Raw genomic sequence first — 19,643 nt, 5'->3', positions numbered from 1 at the left:
ATACAATCTAATAACAACTATACTAAATGACTACATATGTGTAAATAAAAATAAAATAAATATTCAAAGTAAAGCTAAAGAAGGATGATTTGACTCTGACTGTTATAGAATGAGAATAACAAAACAAGCAGAATTAAAAAAATTCAGACAAAATTCAACTGTATTTAACTTTAATAGTTATAAAAAAGCTAAACGAACCTATAATAATCTCCTTAAAACTAAAAAGTTAAATTATCTTTGCAAAATTGAACTAAACTTAATTAAAAATAATAATAATGGCAAAGTGTTCTGGAATACAATATGAAGATTTTGGCCTAAATCAAATTTAAACAGAAGTTCTGTCACAATAATTTTAATACCTGGAAGCAGTTTTATAATAGATTTCCACAAATCCATACGGAATTACCATTAAATACAAGTATAGAAGATGATACAATGATATTCTAGATTCTGACTTTACTATTACCGAATTGGATGATGCCATTAAAAATTCAAAAAGTAAAATAACTTCAGGAAATGACAATATTCCTACCGATTTCTTAAAAATATTATCGAACAATTCTAGATTAAAAATATTAAATTTATTTAATGGTATGTATAAATCTGATTTCTACCCCAATTCCTGGAACTCAGCCATTCTTACAATGATCTATAAAAAAGGTGATTATTCCTCTCCTAGTAACTATAGACCAATAGTATTGCTATCTGTTATAAGAAAATGTTTTACTTCAGTTCTTGCAAACAAATTTAAGCTATGGACTAAAACGATGGGAATAGAAGCCGAATTCCAATACGCATTCACTGTAAATAAAGGAACTGAATTTGCAATCTTTATCTTATTAATGATAGTTCAACTATATCTTTTAAAAAACACAGGAAAATATACGCTTCCTTCATTGATATTCAAAAAGCATTTGATTCAATATACGTTCCTCTGTTGGTTCACAATCTTAAATCCTGTGGCACAAGTACCATATTTACTTCAGAAATCTCAAAACTATACTCAAACTATAACATCAAGATAAAACAAGGCAATAATATCTCTCAAACTTTATCTTTATCCCGTGGAATTCTTCAAGGTGATCCCCTCTCTCCATATTTATTCAATTTTTACCTTATAGGTATTGATCGCCTCTTTACTGAATCAACTGATGGAATTGTAATAGGAAATAGTCTTTCATTATATTCTTTTTGCTGATGACCTTGTGCTTCTGGCCCCAACAAAGATTTCATTACAAAGGAAAATTAATCAACTCAATAAATTTCTTCAATCACTATATTTAACAATAAATTCGACCAAAATGAAAGTTATAATATTCTGCAATAATTGTAAAATATCCGAAAATAACACTAAATTATATCATGAAAATACTCCTTTACAAACTGTAAATGAAATGGACCAGTGGTTTCCAATTAGTTTTTCCTGCGTACCACTTCAAGAAAGAGCTCAAACTCGTGTACCCCTTATAGCAGATATTCATATTAATCCATACTAATATTATAAATTTGAACGTAATTTTGTCTGTCTGTCTGTTACTTTTTCACGTCTAAACCACTGAACAGGTTTTAATAAAATTTGTCACAGAGATAGCTTACATGTTTGAGCTGGACATGGGCTACTTTTTACTGCAAGAAAATATCTTACTCCCACAAGAAAATTCAATGTAATGTGGGCGAAGCTGTGGTTAGACAGCTATTGATAAATAGAATAAGTTTTTTTACATTTATTACCTTTAAAATACAATTCTAATAATAATGAAAATAACATAAGGTTATTTAATTTTAATGTGACAAATGTGCACGATTTTCTTTGCACAACTTTGTAAAATCTGGTTGCTTTTTGGTCTGATGCAGTCTAGTTATCTTCGAGTCGAAGCTGGTGACGATGTTTAGTTTTCATGTTTGTCATGGCCAAAAATCCGCTCTCGCAGAGGTATGTTGTGCAAAATGGTAGTAAATATTTTATTGCCGCTTTGCTGACATGATAATAACAATAATTGTATAATTAACACAAATTGTGTTAATTTTACAATTTTTGTTTCTTGTGTAAGAATTTCATTTAGGTATTGTCACAAATGCATTTTTTTGATGAAATTTCAAGAATATTTTTAGTTATAAATAAACAAATTTGTGCATTTGACATCATGTTGTAAATTGCCGAATTTTTGATGATCCACCCATTATTTTTTTTTTGATTGCTTCATCTTATGCATTTAAATTTTAAATCGACTGATTTTAGATTTCTGTGCGTATCCCTTCACGCAATTTCTAATTGCGTACCACTAATTGGGAACCATTGAAATAGACTATTTGGGAGTCAGGTTTGACTGGAATTTATCCTTTAAAGCATATTTTAACAAAATAAAAATCAAAGCAAAGCAAGCAATACATAATCTACTATTTGTATGTTGAAAACTACCAATTTAAAAATTCACATCAAATTATTTAACTCAACAATCGTTCCTATAATATATTATGCAAACCCAATATGGAGTTTAGACTATATATATAAATTGGAATATCTTCATGTCTATTATTTACGCAAATTATTCCAACTAGAAAGAACTATTCCAGGCTATGCTCTGTGGCATGAAGTAAATCGGATTTGGTTCTTCCCTTTCGTATTGAAACACATAATAAAATTTTATTACAGAATTAAATTTAAAAACGATAATACTATAATATAGCTACATCAACAAAATATTAATCAAAGTAAAAATCAGAAATTTAAACAACTATGGTAGTACAAGCTAAATCAAATTCTAAATACTTTTGGTTATCAGAGTTATTATTTAAAGATAATATTAATGATTGGAAATTCGGCTATTCACTTCTAATGGACTCTGCAATTTTGCAAGCAATGAACAAATATCAAAATTCATTATATCAAAATAGTTATTGTCCATGGTACATTGATTTATTGCAAATTCTGCCCTTACAATCTTATATGTCACAGCCAGTTAGTCTAAATGTTAAGCGATTAATAATTCAACTCCGTTTAAATAAATATTCTCTTTTTATTAATAATATTTATATTGACTTAACAAGATCCTATTGCCCTTTATGTAATTCTGAAGAATTCTCACTATATCATCTAATTCATAATTGTCAAGAACTTTCTAGACTGCATGACTATTATAAAATATCTCAAATATGTAATTCTAATTCACCATCCAACTTCAAACTAAGTTTAAATAATCTCCACAAAATGAACTTATACAAAATTTATAATTATTTTGTTAAAATTTCTGAAAAATACTATTCGACAAATCAAAAGTAATGTTTGTTCTAGCATTCGTTACCTTGTTAACATAGATGGATCATTATGTACGTAATCACAAATTGATGTCTATAGTAATTATGACTTATTTTTGTACCTTTATACCCTAAATTTGCTAAACTGTAATCGTTTTTAATCATTTGTACTATTCCCCTGTAACAGAGAAATTGTTCTCTATTTGTTAATACCAATTTGTATTGTATTATATTGTAACATTAATAAATAAATAATGATAATAATATGTTTCTAATTATATATTTTATATGAATAAAATAAATATTAAATTATAATTTTTTGTTATTAAATAAGCTTCACTGTGATTTCAATAAGACATATATTAGTATATTTTTGCTTCTAATACAATAAATTTAGTAACCAATTTATTATCATTTTCATTGATAACAATTCAATTCAGTTGATATCAGAACTCAATAATAATACAATCACTAGTATTAATGTCCAGTATATAAAATAAAACATTACATAATACAATTTTCTTAATAAAACTCAACATAAAAATTATAATAAACTCCAGAAAATTCTAAATTCTCTAATTTCATATGTAATATTTCTGTCTTTTTATCTAAATTGTTGTTTATAAAATTACATCAAGTTTAGAATATAAGTACTAAGCACTTTATGTGATTAATAACTTTCTCTGTTATCTGAAAATATTTGTAGTAATTTGTGACTAAATAAATGCCATATACCAGGGGTAAGCAAGCAAGAGTTCAGTGGGAGCCAAAATGTAGGTTTTGCAAAATGCATGGGAGCCACAGTTCTGTACCTTTTTATTCTGTACCACGATTTTATTATATAATATAAATATAATATAATACAAAAACTGAATTTTTTTAATAAACATATTTTCACAAAACTGTGGAAATAAACTTGTAAAAATAATAATAAAAAGCAGAAATTAACACTTTCAGCAAGAGCCGCATTTGCCCATGTCTGCCATATACAATATCTTCATACCACAAAGCTTCTTTGTTTGACATTTTAATTTCCATCAGTTGTTAAAAAATATTTTTCACACAATGAAGGTTATCATTGTGTGATACTCTCAAAATTAGACAGTAATTAGATAACTAGAAAGTCAATAAATTTGAGAATAATATGAAAATTTTTTGCCATGGATTATATAATCATATTGATTAATAATATAGGACGGAATCTCTTCCTCAAAACCTTTAATATAACTGAACAACAGTGAACTTTATTTTACAATTTGGATGCAAAACATATAGCCTAAGAACTATATAAGAGACCACTACCTGATTTTGATAAATAAAAAAAACTTCTGTTAATATGCTTTTCCAATAATTGTAAATAAATTATCATAGTTTTAATTTAAACTCATGTAATGTATTTGAGTTCAATATAGCTTTTTTGAGTTTAATATAGCCCACAAATATTTGTTTAATGTACTTTATGAGTACATTTTAGCTATAATATTGCAGTTTGTCTACAAACAGTTTAATGTGGCACAAGGCAAAATTCAGTTCTGCACTCCTACTCTACAGTACATAAATTTATTGTACAATACATAAAATATATTATTATTACACTTATAAACAAAATATAATAAAAATTAAAATATTAACAAACATAGAAACATAAAATTAATTTACTTAAAAGTAAAATTTTATCAATTCTTACTTTGCCCATCTTCAGTTATTAATTCTTCAGGTGACTGGGAACGAACAGGTATTTGAATGCACTTTGAACACAAGCATTCTTTACCAGTAAATGTTACTTTTTCACCAGTTGGAAATATTTGTCTAAAATATTATAAAACAAAGATCAAAATTATTTTATGTTAATGACAGTTCATTAAAAAGCTAAAAATTTAGTTTTTAGTTGAAACTATATTTAAATACTACAATTCTGCTTTGTGATATGTTTTAATATTTTACAAAGATTGTTTTTGTAATATGTAATGAATGTACAGTATTTGTAAAAGTTCTTTAAATTTTTATCAAGTTAATACACATTATTTCAGCAACTGCCAGTGATTTCAGTCATTAGACAGTTTATAAACACTACAGAAAAAATCCAGAAACAAGTTGCATAACTTTCCTGGAAAAAACATTTAAAATTGCATGTGATGCAATCTGTTATGAGATTTTATTTTTAAAAACTTTTTATATTATTAATTATATAAAATGACAAAAAACTTAATTTTGAGAATAGAGATGAGCTTTATGAAAAATTGCAAATGTTAATAATGAGTAAAATCTTCATTAAGTCTAACCCCACTCGTGATACCGCTATCTTCAGAAACTCTTTACTTTTAACTACCAAAATTTAATAGCATCAATCCCCAAATACACAAACCTTGGAAACTTTCAGAAATTTTTGACAAAAGTCACAGGAGATATTAAGTTTCAAAGTGGATGGTTTCTTTATGTATGGATGTTTGTGTATGGGGGCCACAATACAAAATTGTGGCCCCCATACACAAACATCCATACATAAAGAAAAAAAAACCCCAAATTTTTTTGCATTCCTCAACATTTCAATGTCTCAACTCCAAAAAATCTAAAAATCATGGGTGGTCATTTTTTTGACCAATTGCAATACTTTCCCTCTGTTATACATAACAGCCAGGAGAGTAACATATTGACAAAAGCAAAGAAGTAATAGAATTAATAGATGACAGATATTAGAATATATCTCATCTAGCAGATAAAAATAACAATATTAATATTACAGATTGCTTATTTTTAACAGTCTACACCAATTTTTTCTTTTTTTTGCAGTTTTTGATTTATATATTATCAAGTAAAACTGATATTTTATTAAATTGAGCTTAACAAAATAGTAAAAAGATTAATATATATGTGTCAATGTAAGAAAACTGAATGTAATTTCAACAACAAATAAATTCAATGGTTTTCATTAAAATAATTCTGCAAAATAAAAACAATGCAAAATTAGTATAGTTTTCAATTCAAATATTATCACAGGTAAAACAGGATACAGTAAATAAATATTACAAGATATCAAAGATTTTTAAGACTAAAAGATAACAGAAATATTTGTTAACAAAGAATGCTAACTACAATATACAAAAATTATTATTTTTTTATTTTGTAAACTATTTTCATAAAGATAACATAATTCAATAACTAGTATATTCATATTAAAATAAAAGCTGAAAATATTGTACAGGTGTTTAAAATTATATTATTTTTCATTTAAATATTATGATATGACTCTTATCAAACATAGTTTGTAAATAGTAAAATTTTTGTGATGTTTATGCATATTTTTCAGAAAAAATATTAGAAAAATTCTTTTAATTTATCTATTTTTTAATTAGTGATGCAACAATCATAGTTTTTAAATTAATCAATTCTAATAACTATTCACTACTGATTATTTCTTTTTCTTCTTTTTATGATTTGACTTCAAACGTTTTGATTTAGTGAATTTTTAATACAGAATGATTCAGATAATTTCTCTGGATCATATTTTCAAAAAGTATTGAAAATAAAATTAAACAGTGAATGTAAGAAATCAGGAAGAATTTTTTTGGCTTTTTTTTTGGACTTATATATCCAAAAACTTTGATGTTTTTGGATGTAAGTTCAAAAATTTCAAACAGAAATATATTTATATATTCATTTAAAACTACATTTTAAATAACAATTATTTTAAGTGAAAACTTTTAATAATAAAATTAAAGCAGAAAATAAATGAGAGTTGATTGAATTTTTCTTTAGTAACTAAATTATTCCTCAAAACTGTATTGTTATATGATTTTTTTTTTAGCCATGAAAATTTTTTAAATATTTTTTTACTATATATTATTAGTAAAAGAATATAACACTAATGAATAAAATATTAACATATTAAAATTTATCAAAATATGACAAAAAAGATAATTGTTCAGAATGTGAATAAAAAACAGGGAATACACTTCCTTCTTAATGAATTTTAATTTATATTTTAAATATCTTTTTATAAAATATAACTTTAAAATTTTCTTTTTTCTATTTCATTACTCATATATTAATAATATAATAAAAATAAGTATCAAATAAGATTCTTTGATTGGTTTGTTACAATTTAACTACCATCTCAAATTTGTCAAAATCTCCCCAAAGCTGTTATTTATATAATTAAAAAGTTAAATGGAAACTGTATGTGTCATGTTACAGAAAAAATAAATAAAGCAAACATTACCATTGTCACAATGTTAATTTTCACATGATAAAATGAACAAAAATTTTACCAGAATTCATTAAACCTAACTGTAAATTTTCTTCACAATCCCCAAGAAATAACCCTATTTCCAATAACAATTTTATTATTTATGTCAAAAAGTGTAAATAGCAAAGTGGTACTGTAATAAATGTTCTATTTTGAGTATAATAGATTTTCTTCTCCTAGTAAGCAAGGATGGGATTCCAATTGTAGAGTAATTCAAACATTTTGTTTTAGCAGACCATTCTACTTTACTCAGAAAACAGGGATTACAGTAGGATGTCCACCACTTTAAATGGATGCAATTCCACGCAAACATGTACTAGTTTGCATATCAGGGGATGCATACAGTGATACCAGGTTTGGTTACTTTGCACCAAATTTGGCTCTATTTTTTTACTCTTTTGGTGCCAAAAAATATTTCAAACAATTTTCAACAGGAATAAAATTATGGATTTCTTTTAGCTTCGTTTTAACTACTCCAATATACTGCTCCACACTTAAATGACAATACTGTATTCTTCTCATTTTGTTAGATTTGAAAATCATTTAGAATATTAATTTGTTTTTTAAAATTAATTTAACTGCATTTAGTAAATTAGTTCAAAATATTATAATTCAGAAATTTCAATTGCCTATTAATCCTTAACTTTGAAATTATATAAAGTTAACTTTGACCCTGAAAATCATTAATATGGATTTGTGTTCCCTTAGTGATTTGTATTAATGCAAATTGACTGTATTTCTGCTAAGATTCAAATGGAACACAAATAATATATTCTCTTATTTGTGTTCCACTTAAATTTTAGCAGAAAACAGAATATTTATGATTTTGTATTAAAATAGTTACAGAGAACAATAAATTTGATGGAGGGTTGGTATTCTAAGTTAAAAAAAATTTATTATGCATTATATAAATACAGTAGAGCGTTGATTATCCAAATCAATTGGGGACTGGGGTTGTTTAGAAAATTGATTTTTCGGATAACTGATTATGTACTAAAAAATACATTATTAATATAGTATATTAGTATATCCCAATAATAGTATATTAATATATCCCATGTTTAAATTTTTCTCTGTTGCGTGTCACTTCGTGTTGAATTTTCATTGATGTTAAGCCTAATGAAAATTTTTATAATAATAATTGTGGCTATTGTATCGTTAAAAATTATTTCTTTATTTTGTACAAACAAAATAAATATATTGAAAAATATAAGAACAAAAAAATTATACTTTAGAAGTTAATCTAGTATCAAAAACATTCGATTCAGCACGACACAGTCTGACTGGAATGGTTTCAGTTAACCAATGTTTCAGTTGATCAGCATAATCAACTGATAATCAATGCTCTATTATATTTAGAAAATTCTGGATCATCTCAAAAAGGATCAACATCAAAATTAAATCCTGATAATCTGGAGAATGAAGGACAAAATTAAGTAGCCAACAAATACATAGTATTATATATATTAGAGTAGACACAAGTCAAAAGACTAGTGGAAAATTGAAATATTACAAAGTAATAATAATAATCAGGAATATCTTCTAATCATTAGCTACAAAATTAAACTGTACAACAAAGATGAAGGAAAAAATTGAAGATTATTATTATTATTAATGAATGTTATAATAAAAGCATCACAAATATTCTTTAAATTTTAATTTATACATGAAATACTTTTGGCAATGAACATACAATGTGTCCATCTTTTATTGTCTTGTTGTAAATAACCTTCATATAAAATTTCATTTAATTCATACATACAATTTTTGAAATATTTCAGAATTTAAATTTGTTCCACAACTTTTGATGAATTTTTGGATTCCTTATCACAATAAATGGAAAATAGCAAAATTTTATCAAAATCAATCAATCAAATTTTGAAACTGAATGAAATATTGTAAGCCACGTGGAAAAGGCTTCATTAACACTCCACCTCAAAAATCTTGTAAAACAAAATTTCATACAATTCTAGTATAAATCTTCCATTCTTATTTGTCACCTTTCTTTCAAAAGTTGATTATTATATGTTTATTCAATATAATATTATAAAATAAGAATTTATTATTTTTATTGAGAAACATATTTTTTTATCTTCTACAAAGAAATAATCTCTTTCAGATAAAATGTTAGTTTTACTCATTCAGTGAATGTTACAAATCTTCCAAAACATTTTTTATTTGAAAAAAAAATAAGATAAATTTTATACCAAGTAATTATTTCTTAGTAATTAATAAAACTTTTTACCAAATATCATTGAAGATCATTAAAGATCATAAGTGAGTTAATTAAACAAATGATTATAGATTTTGAACTAAATTTATATGTAGGCATGACCCTATCTGTTAGGAGTTTCAAGAATTAAATGAATTTAAATATATTAAATTAACATATCTGAAAAAATATCTGTTCAGTATGAGATTCAAAGTTGTAACTCTTTCCTCCCTCATGTGCAAATGCATTCTGTTATGTCATCTGAATTCTAGATAATATCAGATATGTCAAGATTTTATAATAATTAAGCTATTTTAAATTTATCAATTAGTAAAAATTGAAAAAATTCAGTCATTAAAATTCTGACATAGCAAACTTTTCAACATTTAACATCCTCTTTTATTTTTATCTGAAATTAATAATTTCAAATAAAAAAAATTTGAATTGTAGACAGATATATTGCCATGTGTTATTGAGTTTCTAACACATGGCAATATATCTGTCTACAATTCAAATTTTTTAATCATTTAATAGAACTCAGAATATGACTGTCAGTTTACTTAATGTTATGAAAAATTAATTGTCTAGGTTAAATATTCTTTAAGCTTGAAATTAATTATTATTATTATTTTTTTTGCATTCATCTTAGCAAATGAATTCTATTAATTTTTTAAAAGGAAAAGTTATTATCAAAATTGAATCAAGATTAGTAATATCAAAAATATTTTTAATACGGTACAAAATATTTTATATCTAAAGATATTAATTTACCCAAATATATCTGATAAATACATAGTTACACTTTATTAAAAAAAAAGCATATATAGTAATATCAAATTTCAATTCCTGGTAAATGCAAATTCAATAAATATATGAAAGTTTATATTAATAATCAAATCTTTTATAATACACTCACCTACAACTAGCACAAGAAAAACATTTCTGGTGGTAAGTATTTCCTAAAGCTGTAACAACATCTCCTTCAACGTAATCATTACAACCAGCACATCTTATGCCAAATAATTTTTGATAATCTGCCGTACAAAAATATTTACTCTCTCTCATAAAAAATCCACCTTCTGCTAGAGATGATGTACATTCTAAATAGGAATAAAATACATATCAAGAATTAATATTAAATTTAGTAATTAGTAAAAGAAATCTTGGTATTAATTTACAATGTATTAACATTAATATTATGAACTCTTAATTCTTTTTTGAAGTTTTGTGTGTAATTTTATTGACAATATCTTAATCAATACTTAATATAATCAAGACTATTAGGATTCAGCAGAATCCATGATTTGAATTTGTAAAACATAATATTTTGTTTTGGAACATACTAAACAAAAAAAGTTGTTTTTTTCTTAGACCATAGTTCTATGACAGTATTTGAATGCAAAGGTTTAAAGAAAATTTTCGTAAAATGGAATTTGGAGCATTCCATTTCAGAACTATGTTATGTTTATTTAACACATGTTATATCAAAAGTGATATAGCATAATATAATTTCATTGTCCAACAAAGGCAAACACCCAGAAAAAATAACACATGCAAAGATAAAAAAAAAAAAAATTTACCGTATTAGCCCGAATATAACGCGATATTTTTCGACCATTTATTTTCCATTAAAAAATCGACTTGCGCTAAATTCGGGGTTTAAGTAATGGAATGTAATATAAACAAGGACATTTTCCTACAGAGGTTGAAACGCAACTGAACGTCCGACCAATTCCTAGCTCGACCGACCACTTCAAAACAACCATGTGATCTAGTTAGTCGGCCTGTGCTTTTGTTTGCATAGCGCTACTATAGTAAGGCTATGTCTCCGCTTGTTAACATCTCACGCAACTGTTTTCTTTCATTTGTTTTTTTTGCTGTTGTGACTAGCGACAGTTACTTTACTGTTTTCTTTATTGCCCATAAAAAATAAGTGCGAGTAATAAAGGTAGTGTTGAAAAAAAAATGGCTCATCAAAGAGTCAAATAAATAAAGGTACCAGGAGAACCTACGATATGAATTTTAAAATTAAGGTTGCAAACGAGGCAGAAAGAACGAACAAATTGAGAGCTTCGAGGAAATATGAGTTCCAGAAGTAAACATCGGCCTATGGAGAAAAGATTTAAGGAAATATAAGAATGCAAATTCTTCAAGAAAATCTTTTAGTGCACCTAAAAAAGGAAGGTTTAATGAAGTTGAGCAGCGAGTGTTAAAATTCGTAATAGAAAAGCGAAATGAAGGGTGCCCAATATCCCGTAAAGACATAAGATTTAAAGCGTTAGAAGAGGCTGTTAATTTAAACATTCCTAGAAAGGACTTTATGGCAAGTATGGGTTGGTGTAGAAGAATCATGAAAAGGAACGGTTTATCGACGGCGGACAACTCTCACGTAAAAACTTCCTGACAACTTTAATGAAAAATTGTTGGCTTATCAGCACCATGTTATATCATTACGCAAAAAGCACAACTACAGTCTTGGAAATATGGGAAATGCAGACCAAACACCAGTCTATTTTGACATGCCTTCTGACCTTACGGTAAATAAGAAAGGTGAAAAAACGGTCTTATTGAAGTCAGCTGGTTATGAAAAGTCCAGAATTACTGTTATGCTTGCTGTTACCGCTGACAGACAAAAGCTTCGACCTTACGTTATATTGAAACGTAAAACAATGCCCAAAGAAAAGCTGTGTCCTGGAATTGTTTTTCAGGTCCAAGAAAAAGGTTGGATGACGGAGGAGTTGATATTAGACTGGTTGAATGTGATATGGAGGAAACGGCCAGGTTCTCTGAGAAACTCCCGCTCATGCTAGTCCTTGATGCATTTCGAGGCCACCTTACGACAAGTGTTAAGGTAAAGGCATTGAGGCATTGAATTCCGATCTTGTAATAATATACCGGGTGGTATGACTTCTCAGTTGCAAGTCTTGGATGTGGTGGTTAATAAACCATTTAAAGAGAATTTTTGAAAAGAATACAACAATTGGCTATTATTGGACAATCATCCATTGACACTTTCAAGAAAAACAAAAAACCTTCAGTCTCTCTTTTAGGAGAATGGCCTGGCAGAAGATCGAACCTGAATCGATAGTTAAGGGTTTCAACAAATGCTGCATTTCCAATGATTTAAAGGAGACGGAAGATAACATTTTGTGGGAGACTGAAAGCGTGAATGAAAATACTGATGATACCAATGTGATTCAATGAGTTCTCATTCTGAAAACAGTTCAGATTCTGAATAAACAGTTCCATTTTTTGTTGTTACTTACGCAATATTAATTTTGTTTTACATTACTTAATTTTATTGACATGAATGTAACCTGTGTTATTAGCTATAATTACCTAAATAAATGCTTATCTGATTGAATTTTACTTTCTTTGAATTCTTTTATCAGTATTATTTTTTTTTCTAAATATCTTTATGAAAATTTTGGAGTTGCGTTAAATTCGGGGTCGCGTTATATTCGGGCTAATACGGTAATTCATGTGATAATAAAGTACAGAAACAAAAGAATTCCAGCTCAATGGGTTTTGATTTACAATCACCTATAATCCAGTGATTAGTAGAACAATTAAAAATTATCATAACTAGAACAAAAAGAACCTGACAATAATAATTACACAAATTTTCCTTAACATTAAATCTTAATACTAATTTATAACTAAAAGGAAATAGAAAGTAGGGTATGAAGTAACAAAAATGGTGGCTAGGATAGGAAAGAAACATGACTAGTGAAGATGTTGTTTGGTTACCATGTGGGCCACATGGAAGCTTGTTAATGAGGAAAAAGAACACAGAATTCTCACTTCTGTTTTCTTTTTCTTCAATTCTTGAGGGTTTTTGTATATATGATCCTTGTAGTCAGCTGCTCATTTGGACTAGCCAAGTGAAATGCCAACTTCAATGCTTTATCTTCAGCCAAGGAAGTTCAAAGTTTCCTCTTTTAAGTTTTGTTCTTCTCCTGTCTCATGGGCACTGGACACTGTCGCCTATCTCCTTTCGTCATATTCCCTTGTCAAGAACGTAGCCAAAAACTGCTCTTCTTTGCTTTGTGTGCCCTCATAACCTCGTATATGTTATGTTGGTAAATTCTAGAAAGTGGTCCTCACCTCCAAGAACGAAGGATTAAGAAGATTGTTCTTTCCACCTTTGAGAACTTTCTAAAGTACAGGGAAAAATGTCAGAAGGACAAAAGAAGATTATATGGCATATAGCCACAACACCAAAAGATCTGTACTATTCACCACCTGGTGGACTCACTGATATAGAACAAATTATTATTATAACATTTCTCTTATTTTGAATAGGATTTATAACAAATCAGTTCTACATATTACCTTTGAAACATGATTATATATGATTTTTGAACACAGTTTACAATATGAGAATCTTTGAAATGTGATGGTTTTCATACTATTAGACCTGATCAGGTTGTTAAGTTCAAAGCTACACTGTTGTCTATCTGATGATTTTCGAAGTGGCTATTTTCTGTGTCTCTTCATTCTTTCTTCACTAGTACTAAACTTATTTATGTTTTCTTTTGGTTCACTGGCTTTTTTGTCTTTTTTTAGCTGATCTGGAAACTCATTTGAATTCTGTATGTTTTTAAATCTATCATTATCAAACTTTCTTAGAAATCTTCAATTACAAACAAAATATTTATTATCTTTGTCTACATGCACAATATATGGTCTTGGATGATTTCTAACTATTGTTATAACTACACCAGGCTTTCAGATCCTTCCATCAATTTGAATCATCACTAAGTTGTTTGGATTTAGTGTTGATAAGTCTAGCATTCCTATTAAAATAGCATTTCTGTATTTGCTATCTATCAGTATTGATTTTGCATAAACTTATCTAAGACTATTCTAAGTTTTAAGAGATTGTTCCTCATTGGGCCTTGCAATCTGCAACATTAAAAAAGTTGAGTTGGAGAAGGGATACTTCAACCTAAGAGTATATTTCTATATTCCAGCAAGGTTAGATAAATATCTTTAGAATCATAGACTGCTTTCTTTAGTAATTTCTTGATAGTTTTCACACATCTTTCAATAAATCCATTGAACTGAAGGTTTCATTGAGAGATTATTTTATGTGTTATTTCCCAGTCTTCTAGAAACTGTTGGAAGTGTGTTTGTTTACAAACTATGTATCATTTCCTGAGTATAGAATTTCTGGCTTACAATGTTGGCAAATATCAATTTCATAGCTTCAATTATTCTAGAATGTCTGGTATTCTGACTCATATAGTAAACTTCTGAAAATCTTTAAAATGTGTCCACCACTAGTAGAAAGTTTTTACCAAACATATGGCAGATATCAGTAGTGACAATTTCCCATGGTCCCACAGAAAGTTCTCTGTTAATCAGTGCTTCTTTCTGATTTGCATTTTGATTCTTTAGGCATGCTGTGAAATTCTTTACATCTATTATTCTTTTTCATTAAAAAAAATAATAATTATTTAATGTAAGATATAATTTATTTAAAAAAAAAATAATTATGTTTACTGATTCCCATGTGATTATAATGTAATCTATCAATTGTCTCTGTTCTCATACTCTTAGGAATGTCTCAATTCAGTCAGTTCTTCATAAAACTTCCAATATGGTTCAACTAGTAGATCTATCATGAGTTTTTGTTCAGGCCAATCTTTTATTATGTCAATCAGTAACTGTAACTCTATCTCTTCCAGTTTCATGACAAAGCTTTTGAAATTTCTTTGGAGTAATACTATAGTAATTATTTAAATTAACTTGAACTTCAACATCAGATTCTATTACATCAAAATTCTTGTCCACATAGCTGGCTCAAGAAATGGCATTAGCCAATACAAGTTGTGATCCAGTTTATATTTTGCTCTAAAGTTATAACTTTGTAACGTAATCCTTAATCTCTGAAGATGTAGTATGCATTTGTTTAGTGGTTTTTGAAAAATTGTCTCTAATGGCTTAAAGTCACTTTCAACTGTAAATTCATGACCATATATATATTGATGGAAAGCAAAATGCTATTAACTGTGCTTCTGTTTTCCTTGTGCAGAATTCTTCTGGATCTCTGTAAGAGTCTTTGATGCATACACCACTGGAGCATCTTGAAGGAGTACATTTCCCATACCATCTTTTGAACTATCTATTGACAGCATTAGTGGTCTATCTTTATCATAAAATTGTAAAAATGGAGTATTACTCAAGAGGTTCTTTAGTTCCAGAAATTCCTTTACATATTGATCTGTCCACTGCCATAAACAATCCTGTTTCAGTACAGTCCTTAATTTTGAAGAATGAGTGGCTAAATTTAGTATAAATTTTACCATACAAACTATCACTCCCATGAATTGACCAAGTTTTTTTTTTAAACTAGTTGGTTTTGGAATGAGCTTGATTGCTTCCACCTTATCCAGATCAATTTTAATACCTTCTTCTGACAAAAATATGTCCAATATTTTTGTCAAATGACTTCCTTTAATTTAAATTTGCACTTATCCTTATTGAACCTAACTCCTTTTTCTTCAGCTGTCTTCTAATTCTGTCATGTTCTTCCATGTCCTTTGCACAAATGATAAGATCATTAACATAAATCTTGACTCTGATAGGTATACTAAATACTTACATTGGATGTCACACCAACAGTTGTATTAACTCAATTAAAGACTTCAGATAAGGAGACTTTCAATTAGGCTTTCTGCTCAGGTGTAGAGTGCACAATATAGTACCTAAGTGCATCACCATCAACTACAAGGCTTTTCAAGTTAAGTTCCAAAACAGCTAATGTCGTTACTGTTTAAATTTAAATATTCCGTTTGAAATCTTTTTGTTATTCAAACTGCCTGAGGATGATGTGCATAATTACATTGAAAGTGCTTGCAGAAATAAAGTGTTTATTTTAATTTCTTTAATGCCTCCTTATCTGAAGTCTTTACTTGAGTTAAATCTTGACTCCTTCAATATGAGTAAAACTTCTGTGAATGTTTTATGAAATATCTCATAAGCATTAGATAATCCAAAGGGGAGTCACAGAAACCTATACTCCGTAAAGGCATGCTAAAAGTTGTTAATTTTGATGAACTTTCTGTCAGCTCAATTTACCAAAATCTCTTGTTTGCATCTAGACTTAAAAAGTATTTGGAGACTGCCATATCTCTTGTGATTTCCTCAAAGTAGGTATTTCAAAATGTTCTCTCATTATTGACTGATCAAATTTTATAGATCTAAACTAGTGTTGCAACAAATAGTATATTTGTCCTCAGGCCGAATAGCTGAATATTCGGCCAAACTATTCGGCTTAATTAACGCACGTACGAAAATTGGCGCGCAAACCGCATTATGGCAAGGACCCTGCTCTCCATTGGCCCGCTGTCACTACGCTTCACCAATTGCATTAATTCTTGGCAGTTGTAGTGGACAGACAAGAGCGTCATGGCAGTATGTGATAAATGATATCAAGTGTGAATAACAATGAAATGACCTACACGTGTAAATAACAAACAGAGAAAGACGTGAAGTGAAAATGTGAAAATAAATATGAAATTGAGTTGATAACATAATTGAACAAGTTGAAGCAACTTATTGGCATGAAATTTGCGGCCGTCAATGCCAAACAATTGTTGTCATAGACCTTCGGAAAGCTAAATGCTTGTAATGAAAGTCACTTAGCGTGCACGGGCGAAAGCCTGGGACCGTTCTGGCTATCAAGCTGTCTGGAATCTGTGAAATCATAACTGTGACATATACTGATGTATCTGTCTCTTTTCTCCATTATCACCAGGCTATGAGTCACATAATTATAAAATGGAAAAACTACGACAGAAAGTGAAGAATCGAAAGTATCGTGAACATGTATTATGATGTATGCATAGGCATATGTGGACTAGAGAGATAGAGGAAAGAGAAAGGAAAGAGCAAAGATGAGTGCTTAAAAAGGATAGGCAGGGTCAGACCCTCAGATGTGTGTGATGATTCTCAAACGAATAGGTGTGTACGTGTGCTGATCTTTGTAATTATAAATTGTGAATACGTGCGACTAATATTATGTTCTTTTTTATTTTGTGCATGTTATAAGTTATAAATAAATATAAACAAACAACACTAACCCGATAACATTAAATCTAAATACCAAAATGATTAATTTACTGTGTTTTTGTTATTTCTTACTCCTGTTTTTAGGTATTCGGTATTCGGCCAAATAGTGATTAAATATTCGGTATTCAGCCGAATAGCGAAAAATAGGCCGAATAGGCCGAATATCGAATAGTAACCGAATATTCGTTACATCACTAATCTAAACATATTCTAAGGCTTCTATCGGGTTTTCTAACAAGGACAATTGAATTTACAAAATGTGTAAGTTCATTTATGCTGCACATAATTCTGTCATTTGTACATGAGTATTAAACTTGTGGCTCTTGACATTTTGATTACTCTTTGGTGTAAAATATTGCTCAAGCTTTTCCAGGAACACATTAGGTTGTTTAGCTTCTTAATCATCAAGTTCTGGTGACTCAGAGTCAAATTACCAAAGCTTTTTCCCCAAACAGTGGAGCAAGATTGCAGCTTGAGTTTTGTTACTCTTTGTCATCAGTTTGGTTACCTTTGCATACAGCAGATAACTTTTTTAAACTTCTTCCAATTTATTCACTAATCACCTACCAACATCAGCTTGGGAATACAAAAAAGTCATTCTGCAAAGCTTTAATTCTTTATAGTTCTGATTTTAGATCCATAAATTGTGAGCAATGAGTGTGTGCTTGTTTAATTTGTGTGCACAGAAAGTGATATTTTATAGCAGAATGGATAAAAAGAAGGAGAGAGAGTACAAATGAGAAAGACCAGTTTAATAAAAACTTTAGTGTAGATCTGTCTTTTTGTTAGCAAAGGAAATGCACATTCTGTGTTGGCATTCATCCAGAATAATAACCTTTCTCATATTTGTATTTAAAAAAAAGGGAAATCAATAAACATTCAATTTTGAATATATGCCTCAATAGTAGAGACAAGGACTCTTCCTCTGCTTGCAAATTTCTTATCAAACATTCCAGTTCATCTCTTACATCCTAATTCTCATTGTTATTTAATTTCTGTTTCTTATTTATTTTGTATTATTTTTTATTTCTGATTATAATTATTTGTCTCTTATCTTATATTCTCATTACAACATTATAACACATTGTTTATATATATTTAAATATGTTTTAATAATTTAAATACAGTATGGTCTTGTCTTACACAAGGATTGTATATGAACAGATACCATGTAAAACAAAATTTCAAATAAATCTGTGTTCCACCCAATAGTCCTAAATTACACCCTTAGGCAGCCAGTTACAATTAACAAGATAATTAACAAGATGTTAAAACATTTTATTTATATTTTTACTATATATACTGAATTTCACAATAAAAATAGTCAGTGTGTGCATTAATAATCAAAATTATCTCTGTGCATCCAAAGCTTAACCTCACCATTCACCATCCATAAAAACATTAATCCATGTACAGTTGAACTTGCATATCTCAAATCTTGCAAGAACAAGAAAAAAATTTGAGATAAACATGTTTGAGATATAGAGATTCCTACACAATAAACAGTAATAGAGGTACTATATTTTATTAATACAGTAATAAGTTCAATAATATGTGTATTAGGTATAAATGAAATATTTTTGACATACCTTAACAGAAATAGCTTGTCGATAGTTTCTGATACCTGATTTTCTTCAACCAATAAGACACAAACCAAACTCATAGCCAATAAGAGAAAAGCAGCATTAATTACAACTGTGTACTGTATTGCAAAAGATGTTTTTCAACTGCAATTTATGCTATTAAAATGTAGTTTCTGAGCTTTGAATTTGTAATTGACACTTCAGTCTGTAATTTGAGATATAGAGGTTTTGGTAGAAAATTATTTGAGATAAACATGGAAAATATATT

General features: G+C 28.3%; 1 protein-coding gene across 1 annotated transcript in view; it reads right to left on the bottom strand.

Annotated features, from left to right (window-relative positions):
* Positions 1-19,643, bottom strand: part of LOC111621739 (actin-binding LIM protein 3-like) — a 106,273-nt gene that overhangs the window by 83,112 nt on the left and 3,518 nt on the right. Inside the window, exons 4-5 of the mRNA XM_023363966.1 lie at positions 10,630-10,813; positions 4,943-5,064 (exon numbers count right to left, since the gene is read on the bottom strand). Coding sequence (XP_023219734.1) covers positions 4,943-5,064; positions 10,630-10,813 — 306 coding nt within the window. The remainder of the gene's footprint in view (positions 1-4,942; positions 5,065-10,629; positions 10,814-19,643) is intronic.

Source organism: Centruroides sculpturatus, unplaced genomic scaffold (genome assembly GCF_000671375.1).
Source record: "Centruroides sculpturatus isolate CEXI.00-Female unplaced genomic scaffold, Cexi_2.0 scaffold21, whole genome shotgun sequence".
NCBI classification, from domain to species: Eukaryota; Metazoa; Arthropoda; class Arachnida; order Scorpiones; family Buthidae; genus Centruroides; species Centruroides sculpturatus.
Note: the sequence above shows the minus strand (reverse complement) of the source record. Positions and strands in the feature narration are given on the sequence as shown.